The sequence below is a fragment of the Oreochromis niloticus genome, linkage group LG13, assembly GCF_001858045.2.
Source record: "Oreochromis niloticus isolate F11D_XX linkage group LG13, O_niloticus_UMD_NMBU, whole genome shotgun sequence".
NCBI lineage: Eukaryota > Metazoa > Chordata > Actinopteri > Cichliformes > Cichlidae > Oreochromis > Oreochromis niloticus.
In genome coordinates, this window is record NC_031978.2 from 8,197,531 (window position 1) to 8,219,323 (window position 21,793).

The 21,793-nt window shown below is 43.0% G+C and overlaps 2 protein-coding genes across 2 annotated transcripts in view; both read right to left on the reverse strand.

Moving 5' to 3' along the window:
* LOC100704657 (ABC transporter G family member 23) overlaps positions 1-21,793 on the reverse strand; it is a 106,074-nt gene that overhangs the window by 22,950 nt on the left and 61,331 nt on the right. The window contains exons 15-19 of the mRNA XM_019366593.2: positions 11,167-11,216; positions 8,189-8,245; positions 7,989-8,059; positions 4,570-4,658; positions 2,269-2,372 (exon numbers count right to left, since the gene is read on the reverse strand). Coding sequence (XP_019222138.1) covers positions 2,269-2,372; positions 4,570-4,658; positions 7,989-8,059; positions 8,189-8,245; positions 11,167-11,216 — 371 coding nt within the window. The remainder of the gene's footprint in view (positions 1-2,268; positions 2,373-4,569; positions 4,659-7,988; positions 8,060-8,188; positions 8,246-11,166; positions 11,217-21,793) is intronic.
* On the reverse strand, positions 12,135-14,426 carry LOC112842030 (zinc finger BED domain-containing protein 4). The gene is made up of 2 exons (XM_025897777.1): positions 12,997-14,426; positions 12,135-12,652 (listed from the first exon to the last, which is right to left on the reverse strand). The coding sequence occupies exons 1-2, from the start codon at positions 14,319-14,321 to the stop codon at positions 12,136-12,138; spliced, it is 1,842 nt and encodes a 613-aa protein (XP_025753562.1). The 5' UTR covers positions 14,322-14,426; the 3' UTR covers position 12,135.

Consider the following 21,793-nt stretch of genomic DNA (forward strand, 5'->3'; position numbering starts at 1 on the left):
AGAAAGTGGTCTACCTACAGTTGCAGGCCCACCTTGATCTTAATATGATCTCTGAAAAATTTCAATCTGGTTTTAAATCACTACATAGCACTGAGACGGCACTTTTAAGGATTTTTAACGATATTCTTTTAACTCTGGACTCTGGCAGCCCTGCTGCCCTTTTATTATTGGACTTGTCAGCAGCTTTTGACACGGTCGACCATGACATCCTGTTATCACGGCTAGAATTTCATGCTGGCCTAAAAGGATCCGCCCTACAGTGGTTTCGGTCCTATTTGTCAGAAAGGTCTTTTCATGTCAATATGGGCCCCCACAACTCCAAAATAGCCCGTCTTAAATACGGTGTACCTCAAGGCTCTATTTTGGGTCCTGCCCTGTTCGCACTCTATTTGTTACCATTGGGCTCCATCTTCTCGCGGTACAGCATTTCATTTCACTGTTTTGCTGATGATTTGCAGATTTATCTACCTTTAAAAGCAGGGTCAGACCATCCCCAGCTCTTATTACGCTGTCTTGACGATGTCAAACAGTGGTTGTCATTAAATTTTTTAAAGCTAAATGAAAATAAAACTGAGGTTGTCATTTTTGGCAACTTTAATCATATCGGCAGCACTCTGGGCGCCCTTTCCTCGTATCGTAAAACACATGTAAAAAACCTCGGTGTCTACATTGATGGTTCTTTTAAATTGAATAAGCGGGTGAGTGCAGTAGTTCAGTCCTGCTTTTTTCAGCTAAGACAGCTAGCCAAGGTAAAGCCATACCTCCCGGCTAACGTCTTTGAGCGTGTTATTCACCTTTTTCTTACTTGCAGATTAGACTACTGCAATTCATTGTATTATGGTCTAGATCAGGCCACCATCCATCGTCTTCAGATGGTTCAAAATGCAGCTGCTCGCCTGCTAACTGGTACCAAACGGAGAGAGCATATAACCCCAGTTTTAGCTTCTTTACACTGGCTTCCTGTCTCCTACAGGATCCAATTTAAAGTTTTACTTTTTGTTTTTAAGTCACTTAATGCCCGAGCCCCTCCTTACCTGTCTGAGCTCCTCTCTGCCTATGCTCCAGGAAAAACCATGAGGTCCAGCTCAAAATTAATGCTGTCCATCCCACGGACTTATCTCAAATCCCGTGGTGATAGATCCTTCTCTGTGGCAGGTCCCAGACTCTGGAATAGTCTCCCCTTAAATATTAGATCTGCATAAACACTTGAGCAATTTAAATCATTACAAAAGACACATTTTTATGCCCTGGCTTTTAACACACTATGATCCAAGTATTTTGGTCTTATTTTAATTAGTTTTAGTTATTGTTTTAATTCTTTTATTGTCCTATTATTGTTTTTTTATTGTTATTATTGTATTACATTGTTGCTTTTTAATGCCATTTTTATATTGTTAAGCACTTTGTGCAGTATCGGCTGTCTGAAATGTACTATATAAATAAATTTGACCTTGACCTTTGACCTTATATCATTCATTTCCCCTGCTGATACTTTCTTCTGTCATGGTCTCTGTGTCTCCTTGGTGGACCTAGGTTTCAGGCTACATGTTGTTTTTAGTTTATCTCTCTCTCTCTCCCTCTCCTGTCTCTCACCAGTCTGCCTGGGCGGAGTTCAGCTGGGCTCCCGCCTTGGCCCACGCACCTGCTGTGAATTCACCTGATTACCTAGACTCCTGGGCTATTTAAGCTGAGGACTCAGGAGGCTTCTTCGCTGGATCGTTGAATTACTCTCGTCAGTACAGTCCCGATAAACCCTGTTTCTCGTGTGATTACTCTGTTTATTCTAACGGCAGTTCTCTTGTGCTTAGGTTCTCGGACTCGTCCGTACCCCTGATCTGTTTCCCTGGTGGCGTGGTGTGGAGTGGAGTGAGAGTGAGTGTGCAAACAAACGTGTGTGACAACAAATACGAGAGGAGCGAGTAAGCGGAGAGTGTTTGGATGCAGAAGAGTGCCGAAGTCAAACTGGGAAGGAGCGAATGAGCGGAGCATGTTTTGGACTTTCTCCTCTTTTTCCCCTGGACCGTTGCATATCCCTGCCCTCTACACTGTATATACTTTCACGTGGTGTTTTGTAAATAAATTTACGACTGCTATTCTAGTTCAGCTGGTCTGCGCCTGAGTCCATTTTCGCCTGTGTGACATCTTCCCTGTGGACTTGATTTTTTACTGCTGCAAAGGCTCAGTCTTCAATCAATTCATATCAATGCTATATCTGACCATATCTGTATTTTGCGTATCTGTACTGTTTTGTGATTTTATTGCTTCTACCTTGAAGACGAGCAGTATCATAAGAAGCAGCAGGATGATCTGAATGCTGATGATGAACAGCTGAGAGAAGAGATGAGCCAGTATCATCTCAAAAGACCTCATGCCTGGTAGAAACACACAGAGAGAAAATAAATTTTATTCACTAAGAAATTTTACAATATTTACACATTTTACATTCACACAGAGTGCTGCAACCTTTAACCTTTAGAGCTGCAAGGATTAGTCACTTAATAGAAAATGAATCTGACAATCTGACCTTATCACTTGAAGATGCAGTAAATTACAAATGATGATTTTAATTTTAAATCCATAACTAACAAAAAAAAAAGTTATTTAAAACAGTAAAGCAGTTTATATGATAAAAATATAAAAGCTGAAGGCTTAGATTATTAAACTTTTAATTAAAAAGTGGTTTCCTTTTCTCATGTCCTCTCTAAATACAGGATTTGAAATTAATTTAATTAATTATATCGTCTTGCAGTCAATGTATGAATCCCCTTAAGCATGAAATAGGATAGACAAACTGCTTGTTTACACATTTTACTTTTGTGCAATTACTTATTAACTATTATAAATATGAATGTATTAACTACTCATTAATATAGTACATTTTTTAGAATAACAATCAGTCGCTGTCACATCACTCACATAGCATTAACAGTTTTAAAGCTAAAAACAGCAGTATAAAAAAAAGTTAAAGCTTCGTTGTTGTGACATGCTGCTGTGATTTTGTTACTCCCTCTATTGGTCATATCATAAATTACACATAAAATAAATGTATTAGATTCTTGTTGGTATTAGACTTTTAATACTAAACACAGGTTAGATTTATTTTACAGTTTTCCTATACTAAATTATCCAAACCAATCCTCCAAACTAGAGCTGGGCAATATGACCCAAAATTCATATCTCGATATTTTTTTAAAGCCATAAAGTAAGAACAAAAAGAGAGTTCTTAAAAGCTGTGTCCCAAATGTCACACAGGCATTTTTATTAACATGCAGCATAGATGTACATGAAAAAAACTACTCAAAAATAAATTATGAGCATTTATTAAATAATGATGCTCTATAAATAAAAGAAAACTATGTTGTTTTGTGCATAACAAAGAGCAAATTGTGCAGTCAAAATGTAAACTAAAAGACGCTGAGCATAATAACAAAGACAGATTTCACAGCTGCTCTGCACAACTTCTACTGCGTGACTGACAGCCTGGAGTTTGAAATCCGCTTCATAACCATGTCTCTGAACAGGTGCCATTTATGGTTCTTATACACACAAAATACGGTAATATTACGTTGAAGCACAGTACGTATTACTCCGCAAGGCTCCTCGGTAGCCGTAATGCTCTGACAATCCATCAAGCGGTGCAGCTCTGTAGCTTACCAAAGTCGAACTAAAACATTTTTTGACAGATTGCTGAGCGCTGTGTATCACATAAAATCGGTTCGCGGTCATCAAGCACAACCAGAATTCATACAAAAGGCGCGCAGTCAACTTGTGAGAAAATGAAAGGATTTCAGGCCGTGCATGGCGTTAGGGTGGCTAGCTCATTAGCGTGGTTAGCTCGTTAACATGTTGACGCCGTCCAGCCCCACGCACGGGGCGATGCGCAGTAACTCATTAACGGAGATTTGCCGTGTCCATCTTGTCGCTGCCTGCATGTGAAGCGATGGGGGAGGAGGGGGAGTTGTGTTCAGTGAAGGAGAGGTAAGTGGACGAAAGAGAGGCAAACTTGCGGCTCCGCAACTATAATTATAACGTAACATAGACTATATCGATATAAAGGATATTGTCACATCTTATATCTCGTATAAAAATATATCGATATTTTTAAAAAACTGGATATATCGCCCAGCTCTACTCCAAACCATCTAAAAGTGAACTTTTCCTGCAAGAAAAGATGAAATGAACAATGAATGAACAATGAACAATGAACAATATGCTTCCTAAAGGTGACATAAAATTACAGCATTGATGACAAAAAGTGGCAGTGGCAACTAAGATCATCCGATTTGAAGGAGACTTTAGGAACATAAGTCTACAAAGAGATAGCTAGATTCCTTTCCTTTTCCATCAGATCTCCCGAAGTTGTTTCACAATAGTGTACAGTTGTTAAGTTTTAGGAGGTGGGTGGGCTGGGAGCACCTGAGTGTAGATAAATTGAGTCCAAGCGGTGCTTTAATATAAGATAGAAATGTATATATTAAGATTTTTCACCTACTTCTATACTCAAAACTGCAAACATAGTTGTTGTATTTTTGTGGTACTGTGGAAGCAATGTGAGTTTTGATACCTCACCTGAAACAAAGCATCTGTCCATCAGCCCCTCTTTCCTCTCCAGAACAATGGCGAGTGTTGTCAGACTAATGGCCTGGTAGAACATAATACTAATAAAGCAGGGATCAAGAGGAAAAGGAGAAGGGGGGAGTGAAACGGCAGGTTAGTATGTTGTTAAAAAAAAAAAAGAAGAAATCTCAGTTATTATGTGTTACTGTCTGACAACCCATCCATCATTCCATTTTCTTACACTTATCGGGGGCCGGGTCGTGGGGACAGCAGCCTAAGCAGAGAAGCCCAGTCGTCCCCCTCCCCGGCCACCTCCTCCAGCTTGTCCAGGGGAACACCAAGGTGTTCCCAGACCAGCTGAGAGATATAATCCCCCCAGCGTGTTCTGGGTATGCCTCAGGGCCTTCTCCGGGTGGGACATGGCCAGAACACCTCACCCAGGAGACATCCTTGTCAGATGCCCGAACCACCTTAGCTGGCTCCTTTCGATGAGGAACAGTGACTCTAAAAAATGTTTTCAAACTAATAAAGGCTTGTCTTTAATCATAATATTTACTCTGAGCCCCTCCCGGATGGACAAACTCATCCCCCTGTCTCTAAGGGAGAGGCCAACCACCATTCGGAGAAAACTCAATTCTGCTATAGCCGCAGTCTCGTTCTTTCAGTCACTCCCCAAAGCCTATGACCACAGGTGAGAGTAGGGCTGTAGATCGACTAGTAAATTGAGAGCTTCGCTTTTATGCTCAGCTCTCTCTTCAACACGATGGACCAGTGCAGTGTCCACATCACTGCAGCCGCAGCACTAATCTGTATGTCAATCTACTGTTCCCCTCACTCATGAACAAGACCCTGTGATACTTAAATTCCTCCACTTGGGGCAGGAATTCGTCCATGACCTGTAGTGGGCACTCCACCCTTTACTGACTACCATGGCCTTGCCGCTTCACACTCAGCTGCGAACCACTCCAGTGCAAACTGGAGGCTGCCACTTGATGAAACCAACAGAACCACATCATTTGCAAAAAGCAGAGATAACATTATGAGACCACCCAAGTGGAATCCTTATGCCACCCTGCTACGTCTAGAAATTCTGTCCATAAATAGTATGAACAGAATTGGTGACAAAGGGCAGCCTTGGCGGAGTCTTCCACCCACTGGAAACGAGTCTGACTTATTGCCGGCTATGCGGACAAACTCCCATGCCCCCTCAAGTATCCCTGAGAGGATAAAGAGCTGGTGCAGTGCTCCGCGACTGGGACAAAAACTGGATTGTTCCTCTTGTATTCTATGTTTTAACTAATGGACAGACTGCCCTTTCCAGGACCCTGGCATAGACTTTTCTGGGGAGGTTGAGGAGTGTGATTCCCATATAGTTGGAGCACACCCTCCAGTCCCCTTTCCTGAAGACAGGAACCACCACCTCGGTCTGCCAATCCAGAGGTACCACCTCCAACACACTCTGCTACGTCTACCAATGACAGGTCAGTGGGAAGTATTCCTTCCACCGTCCAACAATGTCCTCATTTGAAGTCAGCAGTGCTCCACCCTCACTATACATGGTGCAGGTAGAGCACCGCTTTCCCCTCCTGAGTCACAGGAAGGGAAAGCGGCCTCTTCTGTGACTCAGCCATCTTCACCTTATTCTCCAGATCATACGGCCACAGATCTGATGATATGATTACAAAATTACAAAATCGATCATCAACCTGTGCCCTAGAGTGTCCTAATGCCACATGCAGTTATACAGTGGCTTGCAAAAGTATTTGGCTCCCTTGAACTTTCCCACTTTTTGTCACATTACAGCCACAAACATGAATCAGTTTTATTGGAATTCCAGGTGAAAGACCAATACAAAGTGGCGTAGACGTGAGAAATGGAACGGAAATCATACATGATTCCAAACATTTTTTACAAATAAATAACTGAAAAGTGAGGTGTGCGTAATTATTCAGCCCCCTGAGTCAATACTTTGTAGAACCACCTTTTGCTGCAATTACAGCTGCCAGTCTTTTAGGGTATGTCTCTACCAGCTTTGCACATCTACAGACTGAAATCCTTGCCCATTCTTCTTTGCAAAACAGCTCCAGCTCAGTCAGATTAGATGGACAGCGTTTGTGAACAGCAGTTTTCAGATCTTGCCACAGATTCTCGATTGGATTTAGATCTGGACTTTGACTGGGCCATTCTAACACATGGATATGTTTTGTTTTAAACCATTCCATTGTTGCCCTGGCTTTATGTTTAGGGTCATTGTCCTGCTGGAAGGTGAACCTCCGCCCCAGTCTCAAGTCTTTTGCAGACTCCAAGAGGTTTTCTTCCAAGATTGCCCTGTATTTGGCTCCATCCATCTTCCCAACAACTCTGACCAGCTTCCCTGTCCCTGCTGAAGAGAAGCACCCCCAGAGCATGATGCTGCCACCACCATATTTGACAGTGGGGATGGTGTGTTCAGAGTGATGTGCAGTGTTAGTTTTCCGCCACACATAGCGTTTTGCATTTTGGCCAAAAAGTTCCATTTTGGTCTCATCTGACCAGAGCACCTTCTTCCACATGTTTGCTGTGTCCCCCACATGGCTTGTGGCAAACTGCAAATGGGACTTCTTATGGTTTTCTGTTAACAATGGCTTTCTTCTTGCCACTCTTCCATAAAGGCCAACTTTGTGCCGTGCACGACTAATAGTTGTCCTATGGACAGATTCCCCCACCTGAGCTGTAGATCTCTGCAGCTCGTCCAGAGTCACCATGGGCCTCTTGGCTGCATTTCTGATCAGCGCTCTCCTTGTTCAGCCTGTGAGTTTAGGTGGACGGCCTTGTCTTGGTAGGTTTCTCAATAACTTTATCCCTGACCTGTCTGGTGTGTTCTTTAGACTTCATGGTGTTGTTGCTCCCAATATTCTCTTCGACAACCTCTGAGGCCGTCACAGAGCAGCTGTATTTGTACTGACATTAGATTACACACAGGTGCACTCTATTTAGTCATTAGCACTCATCAGGCGATGTCTATGGGCAACTGACTGCACTCAGACCAAAGGGGGCTGAATAATTACGCACACCCCACTTTGCAGTTATTTATTTGTAAAAAATGTTTGGAATCATGTATGATTTTCGTTCCACTTCTCACGTGTACACCACTTGTGTACATTGGTCTTTCACGTGGAATTCCAATAAAATTGATTCATGTTTGTGGCTGTAATCTGACAAAATGTGGGAAAGTTCAAGGGGGCCGAATACTTTTGCAAGCCACTGTAGATGCTCTTATGTTCAAACATGGTGTTTCTTATGGACAAACTGTGGTTTGCACAAAAGTCAGAAGGTTCAGATCTAGCAGGCCTTTATTCCCAGTCACACCCCTCCAGGTCTTACTGTTGTCGCCCAACAAGTACTTTATTCATATACTGCCCTATACATTAACCATCACACAGTTTACTGACCTGAGTGCAATGCCAGGTGTCACAAATGCAGGAAAAACTTTGTTTTGGCTGCCGTAGATGGGCTTCTCAAACTAGCAGGAAAAATCATGAAAAATAAAAATTTTACTTTATAATATAGCATGTATAAACTCAACTACTTTAAATACAATACTGAGGGATTTTTTTCTGTGTCTCCTTTAACATCATGATGCAACTCTTACCTTTACTGGCAGGGCAACCTGATATGCCCTGTCACCCAAATTATGATCCACAAAGGCCTGAAGATAGAAGGCAAAACATATTTATTGCATCTGTTTTTCATGGTACATTGTAATTTGTATTCCTTTAAACTGGAAGTGGAAAACAAAACTACAAATTTTTATTAGCTTTAAGTGTAATCATTAAGGATTTAATCAGATTATTTCAACATTGTTTACATAATTTAAGTTCACATAAAAAAGATGGAAGGAACTCAACTGTCTGGAAGTTCCTTAAACCTGGATGTTTTTCCAATAGGCAGTAGGAGGCAACTCTGTTTGCAAAATGACTTTGCAATTTTGTACAAAAGTACATTGTCTTGGTTCTGAGTCTTTGGCCCAGTAGTTTGAGTGTTTTTGTGGGTGTGGTTCCTTGTGTTTTCTTATTAAAAGCAAAACCCCCCAGTCACGTTGCCGTGCCTGTCTTGTCTCTCTGTGTCCTGTCTATATGGTTCCCATTTAGTTCTGTCAAGCTAGTATGTCTTGGTCCCAGTTTTAGTTTCTTCCTCTTTTATTTTGATGGTCTCTCATCTTGTGTGCATTATGTTCAGTTTTGCTTTCCCTTGTCTCTTTAAGTTGGATTCATTTCAGCTGGGTTTCCCCAGATCTCTTTACTCTGTTGTAATCTCTTGTTGTGTATTTAGGTCCTCTGCTCCCAAGCAGCACCATCTGTGTTGGTCGACATCAACACCATCCTCTGGGTGGCCAGCTCAGAGGATGACCAGCGATAAGTTCTTGTCTGCTACTGGTTCTGGGGCAGGGGTTGCCGGGTCCACATCTGTTACTCTGCTCGTGTGAACTGACACCAGGCAATCCAGGATCTCTCCAACAGTGAGCTGTTTTAATCACTGGTGTTCCTCATCTTGCGGAATTAGCTTTTCTAGAGTTTGGTATTCATGTATTTTAGCCAGCTCAGCCTAGGACTGCTAATTGCGTTTCCTAGCTAGCTCAGCCTAACACAGCCTATTGATCTCTTGTATTGGCCTTTTCAGAGACTTTCAGTTATGCCAAACCAGCCAAATATAAAACTGTGTTTTTTTCTGAGTTGGCAGAATTAACTTCTTTGTTTTCTGTTTGCTAGTACAGTTGAAACCAGATTTTTATATACACTTAAAAAACATCAACAAAAAAAACCACACAAACATTTTTTTCTTTACTGTCAAACATCAAATCAGATTAAACCTTTTGTTTTAGATCAATAAATATTAAAATAGTCTTTTTATTTGTGAAATGTCAAAATAAAGAGAGAAAAAAATTATGTATTTTTTTATGACTTTCATCAAAGTCAGAAGTCATACACATCCTTAGTTTTTGGCCCAAAACAATTTCACTTGGGTGTAAAGGGGTCAGGTTTGTAGGCCTTGATTGCACTCGCATTTTCAGTGCCGCCTACAAATTTTCAATGGAACTGAGGTCAGGGCCTTGTGATGGCCACTAATTTTAACTAATTGGGTGGTAAACCTGGTTTAATTGTCCATTTGGAAGACCCATTTGCACCCAAGGTTCAACATCTTGGCTGATGTCTTCAGATGTTGCTTCAATATGTCCACATAATTTCCTTTTCTCATGCCATCTATTTTGTGAAGTGCAGCAGTCCCTTCTGCAGCAAAACAGCCCCATAACATGATGCTACAACCCGCGTACTTCACAGTTGGGGTGTTGTTGTGAGGCTTCAAAGCTTCCCCCTTTTTCCTCCAAATATATCGCTTACAATTATGGCTAAACAGTTCAATTTTTGTTTCGTCAGACCACAGGACATATCTCCAGAAATTAAGATTTTTGTCCCCATATGCAGTTGCAAACTGTAGTATGGTTTTTTGGGGGGTGGTTTTTTTGGTGGTGGTTTTGAAGTAATGGCTTTCTCCTTCCAGAGTAACCTTTCAGCTCATGGTGGTACAGGACTTGTTTTACTGTGGATAGTGACACTGTCTTCTACATGGTTGTACATTGTCTGAACAAATGAACTTGGGACCTTGAGGCATCTGGAAATTGCACTTAAGGATGAACCACACTTATGGAGGTCCACAATTCTTTTCCTGATGTCTTGGTTTCTCTTGATTTTCCCATGATGTTAAAGAAAGAAGCTCTGCGTTTGGGGTGTGCCTTTATATGAATCCACAGGTGTGCAAAAAATTAACTCAAATGGACGCAATTGACCTATCAGAAGTTTTTAAGTGTAAGTGAATTGTGCTCAACAGCCAGAGAATGTTGAATGTGCTTCCGTGCCAGCTTTCTTTGAGATTTCTTTTAGTGTCTCTGAGCTGCAACCTTGCCAAAGAGTTACTCTACCCCAGGCCACTCCTGAGCCTGTCCCTGGACCCATTTCTGGTCCCTGGGTGAGGGTGGCAGGTCCACAGTCTCTCTCCCAGTCGTTGGAAAAGACATCTGAGCACACTGTACAGCCAAACTCATTGGAGGTGACGGCTGAGTGCCCTGCTAATCCAAATGGCGCCCACTCAAACATGCTGCAGCGTGTCTCTTGAGGCTCCCACAAACTTCGCTGAAGCTTGCGGTAGAACTCCAGCTCTTCTGCGTAGCCCCACTGCCTGACTGACAGCCCTCAGAGTTGCTTGCCTGAGTACTAGGTTTTACCCAGATGCCTGGCTGGCCCCCAGAACTGCTTTGTCTCTTCTGCCTAGCCCCATGGGCAGGCCAAGTCTCAGTGCTATTATGCGTTTTACTTGTGCTCCTTGATTTTCTTTTTTTTTTTTTGTTTTCTTCTTTGGCTTCACAGTGAGACTTCTCTAATGAGTATCTGATATCAAGGTGGCTGTGTCCATCTTTTATAAACAGTCATCTCAAAGCACTTCATAAAGTAAGACCTGACAACCAGGGTAATTCCCCTGAAACAAGAGCACTCAACCATGTGTATTTTACGTACACAGTATAACACTCCAAATGTGTCACTTCAGTCAGATTCAGTCATGTTTATGCATTTATACCTTAAAGGCCTCCTGCAATTTCTTCTGCAGCATGAAAGCAATTTGTTGATCTAATAAGAAAAAAGGCAAAAAAAATTTAGCAACTTCAACTTCTCACAGACAAATTTAGAGATCAATGCAATGTGTTCCTTTTACTAGAAGAAAATGTTTAGATTTTTTTATACACACACTGCTAATAAAAGAAATCAATAAGAACACTGGATCTTCATGAATGTCATTATTGATGTGGATTTTATAATTTGTTAGGAACAAGATGATGTAACAAAAGAAACAAAAATCATCAACATTTGAGGGCTGGACTGGAAAACACACACACACACACACACACAAAAAAAATAACATCATAGGTTGGTCCATTTTGCAGGATTGTGTGTGTCAGTAGTAGAGATGGCACGATACCACTTTTTTATGTCCGATACCGATACCGATATCATAAATTTGGATATCTGCCGATACCGATATCAATCCGATATATTTATTTTTTAAACTGTTTTTGTATAAGTTCAAAGTCGAATTTAAAAAGACAAAACACTAAAGCTATTCTCTTATACTTGCATGCAAGAAAAAAAGACTGCACCCAAAATATTGCTCACTTCAACAATGCATATCTCTTTATTTAAACTTTAGCACTGTTTAGCTGTCACCACTATCAAAATATCCATCCTGAAAGTGCGCAACATTATGCAGAACTTTACATCTCGAAGTATTTAAAGTAACATTCATCAAAATAAAAGTGCAACATTATGCAGAACTTTAAATGTCGAAGTATTTAAAGTAAAATTCAAGTAAATAAAAGTGCAACTTCATGCAAATTTGAAAACCCCTTTGGTACTGAAAAAAGGTGCAATTTTAGCAGAGCAGACAAAGCAATTGCTCTCCAAACCCTAAAAACCCCCAACAACCCCCCCCCCCCCACACACACACACCAAACAACATTCTTGTAATAATGCATTTGTAACTTCTTTTTTTTCACTTTAACATGAGAGGTAGGTTCTTCTTCAGAAAGATCAACATTTCAACCTTCTCAGCTGTCAGCCTGCTTCTCCTTTCATTAATGATAATGGAGGCTGTACTGAAGAGTCTCTCGCTCTCAATACTTGTGGTAGGTGCACAGAGGAATTTAGCTGCTGTAGAAACCAGAGTGGGAAATCTAAGTTTGTTTACTTGCCAGTACAGCAGTGGATTATCTGAGCGTTGAATGGTTGGCTCACTAAGGTAAGTTTGCACTTCAATGCGTGCACTTGTCATGGCTAACTGAGGAACAGGATCTTGAGTGTTTTCCTTCAGGATTTCATCAAAAACACTTTCAAGTCTGCTTTGGCTGGAAGATTCCACCCGTGGAGTCTTCTTTGCTGGCTCCAAGACTGTTGATGTCCCCTCTGCTGGCTCTGAGGAGTTTAATGTAGTTCTCAAAAACTCCATCTTCCTCACCTCTGCCATCAAAGCATCTTTAGCTTGTTTTGAGGTTTCTACACTCGTGAAGTACCTGAAATGAAAAAAAGTCCAAACTTTAATATTAAACAATCATTAAATTTATCATTAGTATCATTCAGCAGTGTGATTAAACTATCATTCCTCATTCTTGCTATTTATTCCATGCACATTATAAAGACCTCAACATACTTTGCTGTACTACTCTGAATCAGACAATGCATGTTATAATGCGCAATGGGTGTCCTGACTGAATGACAAGTCTATCACAACTAATCTAGAATGTCCTCACCATTTTCTGACACACTCTCTCTAATGCTTACACACACACACACACACACACACACACACACACAACAAGTTGATCTGTTAAAATAACATGAGTGAAGCCTTACATACCTGTCTTTATATCTTGGATCCAGCAGTGTTGCAACTGTGTATAGTGGCTCGGATTCCACGTCTCTGAAGCGTCTGTTAACCGCTTCGAGAAGAGTGCCTTTCATTTTCTTTATTCCTTCGTCGGCCTCATTTTCTCGGGAGAGCACGCGCTTAAGGACGCAGACAATAGGGATGACATCAGATGCAGATGAGGATGATGCGCTTACCTCCTTTGTTAACTCCTCAAAGGGACCTAGAGCTGTAAGGACCTTTTCCAGTAACCCCCACTGCTGTGCACTGAGTGTGGCAGGCAGATCATACTCTGCAGAATATGCACACAAGGCTCGCTTCTGTTCGGTGAGGGTCTTGATCATATAATATGTGCTATTCCATCTTGTTCGCACATCTTGTATCAGATGTTTGGGTGACATGTTCAGCTCCATTTGAATGTCCTCCAAACGCGAATATGCCTGTGGTGAGTGTTTGAAGTGACCCACTATTTTTCTGCCCACTGTCACAGCATCACATACACCACGTTGTGCTAGCAGTCCCTCATTCACCACAAGTTGCAAAGTGTGCGCGAAGCATCCCAAACTTGCAACACCTAGCCGGTCCATTGCCTTTTTTATATTGCTGGCATTGTCTCGCAAAACAACGTGGACTTTATTCTTCAGAATTTTCCACGCATTTAACATTTCCTCCATAGCTGCAGCGATGGACTCTCCTGTGTGTGAACCACGAAACTCTTTGGCCTGCAACACTGCTTTTTGCATTGTAAAACTCGAGTCTATCCAGTGTACAGTCAGGCTTAGCAGGGACAACGGACAAACGTCCGAGCTCCAGATATCAGTTGTCATGCTTAACGTGGGAATTATTTCCAAACTTTCAGAGATGAAGTTGCGCACCTGTTTGTACTTGCCTGGGATAGCTTCCTCCGAGATGAAATGCCGGTTTGGCAGCATGTAGCGAGGCTCTAAATGCTCAATTAAGCGTCGAAAACCATCATTTTCCACAACGGAAAGGGGCTGGTCATCAAGCACAACAAATTCAACTATTTTCTCCGTTATCAGCTTCGCTCTATTGCTTTCCGGAGGGAATTTCTCACGTCTCTGAATATTTTCCAAAAGCGTTTGTTGATACGGTACACTTTTCAGCTTAGCTTTGGAGGCCAGGCTAAATTCCGCGTACTCCTTTGCGTGGTGTTTCTGTAAGTGTTTAATCATGTTTGTGGTGTTAAAATTCCCCAAACTGCTACCACCTCGCGAAACACTTGCATCGCATAAGTTGCATTCGGCAGTCTTGCTTTTTTCGTCTTTTAGTTTGAAATAAGTCCACACTGCTGACATGATGGCTCTCAGCTCTCCCACACAATAACCGCTCGATCACGTGACGCATACTGCGCTGACGTGCTAAGGTCATGACCTGGGTTATACCATGTTAGCGAGTTTTTGAGGTGCTTTTGTGATATTTACTGGATCGGATAAAATCTTTACATTTCTCTCCGATATCCGATCCAGTAATTTACGTCAGTATCGGACCGATACCGATACTGAGTATCGGATCGGTCCATCTCTAGTCAGTAGTGTGTTCAGCCCCAGAATACCAACTCTCCCAAAAATATCTGGATATGCTCCTTATGAGATGGTGGTTGGTGTCCTTGGAAATTCTCTCTCAGATCTGGATCAGGTATTGGTGCGCTCCTGGACACTCTGTGGCTGCACTGGAATACACTGATACATGAGATCCCAGAGGTACCCATTGGACTGAGGTCTGAAATCCAGAAATTGCCTTCCTGTATAAACTTTGGCCACATAAGGCTGGGCACTGTGTTACACCGGGAGCTACACCAGGAGGAACCCAAGCCACCGTGGATGTGCCATTATGGAGGAGCTGGACTACCTGTGCAGCCTGAATGGGCTGACTGCAGGTAGCACCTCATCATACCAGCAGTAACAAGGACACTAGCAAAGTGTAAAACTGGAGAAAAATCAGTGAAAAGGGATAAGGAAATGGTCTGTGACCACTACCTGCTCTAAATCATTTCCTTTTTGGAGCTGTCTTTTTCTTACCCCCTGTTGTCAGCTTTATTTACACCAAAGCATTATTATCTGGGTAGTGCATTGTATTCTATGTGTTAATTTTATTTAATACAATGACCAAGTGAAACATGAAATAAAATCCTGCATTCCAAAACAATATTGAACATTCAATATAATATTTAAACATTTACTCTGTCAAGATATTGAAGGTGTCTAGGCAAGGTTAAACATATTGTGGAAGACAAACAAAATGTCTACAAATAAAATCCAATTAAATTAAAAGGAAAACTGTTACAGCCCCTCCCCTTTTTATATACTCTGTAGGGTTACCTTCCATATAGGTTTAGTGGTGGACAGGTCCGTTAAGTTGATTGAGTTACAAGTTAACTGAGTTAGGGGGAGACAAGGCTGTTATTAGGTCTCACTAACAGCCTTGTCTCCCCCCAGTTTTTTTCACCATAAATAAATCCACTGTCTTTATTTGAAAGAGTTCTGCATTTGGGTCCACTCATTACCTCAGATCTGACAGAACGATCCAGCCAGTGATGGAACCAGTGGACTAGAGCCCTGTCCAGCGAGAGCTGTGAGTTTCAGTTGTATTTGTCATATGCAAATTAGCGCAGGGTCAATATTGCAATGAAATGTATTTGACGAGCAGAAGACAAGTCACAGCAGTATAGTAAAGTAAAAAAATTGTTAAAAAATAAAATATTTATAAAATATAATGAAAAATATAGTAAAGAATGTTAAGACTAAATATTTAAATAAATATATGCAGACACGTGTATAAATAGATAAAGACATCAGAATTAAATAGAAACGTGACCGTTGACATGTATTTGCGGGGGGGGGTAGTTGGTACAGTATTCCATGGAGTAAGGGTTTTTATTTTTATTTAAATAGTAATAAAATATGATACTAATAAAAATGAAGTGACCAATGCAGAGTGTAGCATGTGCCTGTGAAACTGTAGGACAGCTTCTGTGTGCACCCTGTGGAGTGTGGTGTTTGTGTTTAAGTGTTGTGGTTGAGGTGTCGTATGGCTTGGTGGTAAAAACTGTTTTCGAGTCTTGTGGTCCGAACAGGCAGACTCCTGTAATGTCTGCCAGATGGTAACAAGGAGAACAGGTGATGTGCTGCATCCTTGATGATGCTGTGTGCGTTACGGACACACCGTTGACGATAAATGTCCTGAATAGCAGGAAGCCTCATGCCAATGATGTGCTCTGCTGCTTTCACCACCCTCTGTACTGATTTTCAGCTGCTGGCAGAGCAGCTTCCGTACCAAACTGTAATGCAGCTCGTCAGGAAGCTCTCGATCGCACACCTGTAGAAATTTGAGGTGATGTTGGCATTCATGCCAAATTTCCTTTTCCAGGTAAGTGAGGGCAGTGTGCATTGTAGGGGCGATGGCATCCTCACTGGCTGTGTTTGATTGATAGGCGAACTGAAGAGGGTCCAGCGTGTCAGGGCGGGAGGAGCAGATGAGCCGCTCAAGGCACTTCATGATGATAGATGTCAGTGCAACAGGGCGGCAGTCATTCAGACAGGAGACCACTGATTTCTTTGGGACAGGAATGATGGTGGATGTTTTGAGGGATGTGGGGACCACTGACTGCCTCAGGGAAAGGTTGAAGATATTGGTGAACACCCCCTGCCAGCTGGTCGGCGCACGCTCTGAGAACCCGGCCTGAGAACTTTGTCCCTGTAGTCCTTTCTGGGCTTTTTTATGGACTTTCGGAGGTCATACCTGGCTGCTTTATATGCATCAGCATCCCCTGAGTTAAAGGCAGAGGTGCACACTTTTAGCTTAGCACGAATGTCTTTATTTACCCAGGGTTTCTGATTTGAATATTTGCGGACGGTGGTTTTGGTGATGATATCGTCCATGCATTTTCCAATATATCCAGTGACAGAGTCTGTGAGTTCATTGATGTTGCCATCAGCTGCATCCACAAATATCTGCCAGTCAGTTGTCTCAAAGCAGTCCTGTAAGACCCCCTCAGCCTCACTGTTCCATTTGTAGATGACCCTGGAAATTGTTTTTTTCCTGTTTAAGGCCTTGTCTGTATGCAGGCAGCAGCAGTATGGAACAATACTGCTGCTGCCTGCACCCAAAGGGTTTGTAGCAGTCCTTGAATGGAGTGTAGCAATGATCCAATGTTTGATCACCTCTTGTAGGGAAGGAGATGTGTTGGTAGTATTTAGGGAGAACTTTCTTAATGTTGACTCTGTTAAAGTCTCCCAGCACAATAAAGGCAGGCTCAGGATTTTTGTTCTCAAGTCCAATAAAGACGTCATACAGTTCATCCATAGCCCTAGCTTTATTAGCATGTGGGGGGATGTAAACAGTTGAAAGGAGAACTGAACTGAACTCCCTCATGAGGTAAAAAGGTCTAACTTTAATGGTCAGCAGCTCGAGACTCTGAGAGCAGTACGGTTTTTAAGATACATATATAAGATACATATATATATCCCTAGCCCCCAAAGAGTTAACCATAAAAGCACACCCCTTCTCCCCTTTTCTTTCCTGAGTCTTTTTTTTTGGTCTCCCCAGTAAACAGTGAACCCATCCGGCATGACGGCACAGTTGGGGACGCTGGGCTCCAGCCATGTCTCTGTGAACACCAAAACACAGCAGTTCCTGATGTCTTTTTGGTGTTTAATCCATGCACGCAGCTTGGATTAAACACCAAGTTTAACCTAGTTTGTTGTCTAGAGACTGAAGGTTCGCCAGCAGGATGCTGGGCAGAGTTGGTTTGTCGTTTCTCAGTCGGGTTCGGCTCAAAACTCTGGTGCATTTCACCCTCTTTGTTTTCCCTCGGTGATGCACAAGTAAACAAAAGATCCCAGGCAGCAAAGCATCCACGGTGTCGAAACCTGCTGAAAGTCCGAACTGGCTGACGAACGTAACTCCAAAAGTGTTTGTCTGTCATACAGAGTATATGATAGCGCTGGGCGCACAGAAATAGCAAGTAGTACAAAATAAATAATAAAGTTTTTGCTGAGATGACTCGGAGCTCTTGTCTGTGCGGCCATTTTACGGCGCAACCGGAAGCACACAGCTACAGCTGGATTTGTTGGAACTCCACGAAAAAATGCTGCAACACATCAAAAAATAACTGAGTGTGTTTCTCCAGGTTGTAACCAAACTAAAAAGTATGTTTCAACCTTACCGCGGTGGTGCAGAAAGTGTTCCATCTCCTCTGCCGTCGCTTGACGTTCCTGCTGCCTGTCTGCTACCTCGCTCTCCTCACCTCTACCTTAGGAGCACCCACTACTGGTGCTAGAGAAATTTTCGGGGTAACTGGATAAAAGTGGAGGTTTTCTAACACAGTATGCTCTGGTCTGTGCTAAGGTTTCCTTCACGGTGGAACTGCTGACGGGGCACAACAGGAGACAGGCTGGGAGGAAAAAGTGCTGGAGCATTTCTAAACAGCCTGATTGAAGAGTTTAAATGTGAGTTGGCCGCAAAAGAATTTCCAAAATCATTGGACTCTTTTATTGACATGTGTGTTAGGTTGGATGACCATATGCACAAGTTTGGGAAATGGACTGGTGACCTTCGGCGGGCTGACAGATGTTCGAGCCCTTGCACGGGGTTTCAGTTCGCAGAATGGTGCATGGTGGAACACGAGCAAGCTGAAGTGACACAAGTTAGGCCATGCCAAGCTCACCCTCCCTGATCGGAGAAGAAGACGGATGGCGGGTGAGTGTTTTAGCTGTGGGAAAAAGGGCCATTTTGCCAATGCCTGTCCCTCTTGGCTCAAAGATGCTGCCTGTCAGTAGCGGTGGGCATACTGACAGGCGCGACTGAAAATCCCCACCTATTATGTTCAGCTAAGCTCACTCATTCTTCCCATACTCACTCACGCAGCGAGCTAATTGATTCTGGTGCGGAACAAAATTTCTTTGATGAGACGCTAGCTCAGAAGCTGGGTCTCCCATTAATTCTCCTTCCTGAACCGTTGCAAGTGTCTGCCTTGAATGGTACTCAGCTAGCCAATGTTACTCACCGCACCCAGGAGATTCAGTTAACATTGTCCGGCAATCATGTGGAGATGGCAACATCCCTACTTAACCGTGTGGCTGAGCTTCAGTTGATGCTGGATCATTGAGTTAAGTCATCATTACAGCCGTGGATTGCCTTGAGAAAACTTTGTGTGCGTGTGGATTGCCAAGTCAAGTCATCATTTGTGTTTTTCTTTACTAGGGATCGGGAGTGGAGTTTGTACACTGGCTCTGCTCACGTGATAATGTAATTAAGAGTAGCTGTTTCAAGATTCACTCCACGGACACGAGCACTGTGTGGGATATTGGGAAAATCGCCACAGGGACCACAGTGCTGGGACTTCCACATTGTTTATCAGTGTTTTTCACCGTAAATAAATCCGCTGTCTTTATTTGCGTTTGGGTCTGCTCATTACCTCAGACCTGACATCAAATGCTGGCTCGTCCAAAGTTCATTTGAGTATTTATCAAAACCTATCTTATAGATACATTTCTGAAGTTAATAAACTAGATAAGGAAGGAGCTGTCGCTGTCTCCCGTTGTTTGAAACAAAAGATTATTAAGAAGGTTTAGAGATGAAGCACATCAAAAAGGTTCTGAGGGGCAAGATCATCAAGGGAGTTGTAGGTGAGGAGGAAGTAAAGGTGGATGAGATTAGGTTTGCTGTAATGCCAGAATTTTGTGAGTGTTAAAATCCTGTGAGTGATTTTACAGTTTTATATTATTGGCATACTAGAATCAGAATCAGAATCAGAAGACTTTATTTATCCCCAAGGGGCAATTAACAAACAACTGAGCAGCATATGTTGAAGATAAGGACAATAAGAACAGGCAATAGGAGTGAAATAATAAATACACAGAATATACAGTATATACAGTTTTAAAATTACACAGTTTTAAAATTAAAGTGACTGAAAGGTGAATAAATAACTGCAAGTAGCTAAAAGTGAATAAAGTGTCGGTAGTATAAGAAGAGTGTAGTTTATGTTTATGGGTGTGGGAAATGTTCTTATCGGCTGGAGTTACAAAGCAGAGTGGCTTTGGGGACAAAGGTGGCTCTCCTCCTCTCAGTCCTGCATGAAATGCAGCGGAGGCGTCGCCCAGAGGGGAGCCATTGAAATGCAGGGTAAAGAATGTGAGAGGGGTTGTTGATGATTTTGGCTGCCTGTCTAAGGGCCTGTTGGCTGAAAACCTGTGCCAGAGTTCTGACAGGCAGGCCAATGACTTTAGAGCACACTGATGCAGTGTGCTGCAGTCTGTTTCTGTTCTGAAGGCTGAGGGAGTGGAACCAGCAGGTGATGGAAAAGGTCATGATGCTTTCCAGGAAGGCATAGTAAAAAGTCATCATGATGGGTGTGCTGACTCCAAAGGAGTTGAGTTTCCTAAGGAGGTATAGCCATTGGTGGCACCTCCTGAGAATCTCCTCCGTGTTGGCAGAGAATTTCAGGAGGTTGTCAAAGATGGTTCCCAGGTATTTGTACTCCTCAACGACCTCCACTGGCTTCCCGTGGATGGTGGTGGTGACTGAAGCAGCCAGATCCCTCTGCCTACTGGAGAAGGTCACCACCATCTCTTTGGTTTTGCTCACGTTCAATTCAAGTTTGGAGCTGTCACACCACTCTACAAACTCCTGAAGAGTGGGCCTGTGGTGTTGTGAGGGGCCTGACATCAGTGACAGGAGAACTGTGTCGTCAGCATATTTAACCAGGTGACAGTTGGGCTGTGTGGACCTGCAGTCATCAGTGTAGAGGATGAAGAGCAGGAGTGAGAGCACACAGCCCTGGGGGGAGCCAGTGGAGGTGAAACGGAGACCGGACAGAGAGTTGTTGACCCGAACTTTCTGAGTCCTGTTGGTCAAGAAGTCCAATATCCAAAGCATTAGCTGATCATCCAGGTGAAATCAGGTGGAAAGTTTAGTGGCCAGGAAATGAGGCTGCAGAGTGTTGAACGCTGATGAGAAATCAGCAAACAGAAGTCTGGCGGAGGAGTCAGGGAGCTCCAGATGTTTGTGGATGGAGTGCAAAATGAAGATTTTGGCATCATCAACACCTCTGCGTGCACCGTAGGCAAACTGGAGTGGGTCCATCAGGGGGTCAGTTGCTCTTACGAAGAGCTGTTTTATGATCTTCTCCATGGCCTTCATCACCAAAGAGGTGAGGGCCACAGGACGAAGATCATTCAGAGACTTTGGGTTGTTTCTTTTGGGGATGGGGATGACTGTGGAGTGTTTCCACAGCTGGGGGACGGTGTGACTGTCAATTGAGTGTTGAAATAGAGTTCCGGAACACACTTCCTAGTTGCCCTGCACAGTGCCTCAGAACTGCTGATGTTGTCAGGGCCGGGTGAGCTCCTCTCCCTGGTCCTCCTGAGGACTCTCACCACGTCCTCAGTCCTGAAGGTGAGTGCAGAGCTGCCAGGTTTGAGTGAGGATCTGGACTCCTCAAGCTGGGCCATGTTGTCTGACTCAAACCTGGTGTGGAGAGCGTCGAGGTCGTCAGGCAGCTGGATGTTTTTGGTGACCTTTTTAATCTTCTTGATGACTGAGGTGTAAGCAGGGGCCAGCAGGATGGTGTGGTGGTCTGCTGAGCTGAGAGGGGGGAGGGGTAGGGCTTTAAATGCATCTGGTACAGAGCCATAGCATTGATCCAGTGTCTTCCCCTGATGTGTGCTGCATGTAACATACTGTTGGTATCCTTAAAGCGACTTGTCAGGGGAACAGTGGTTGAAATCATCCAGGATGAACTTGGGAGAGTCCGGTGATAATTGTT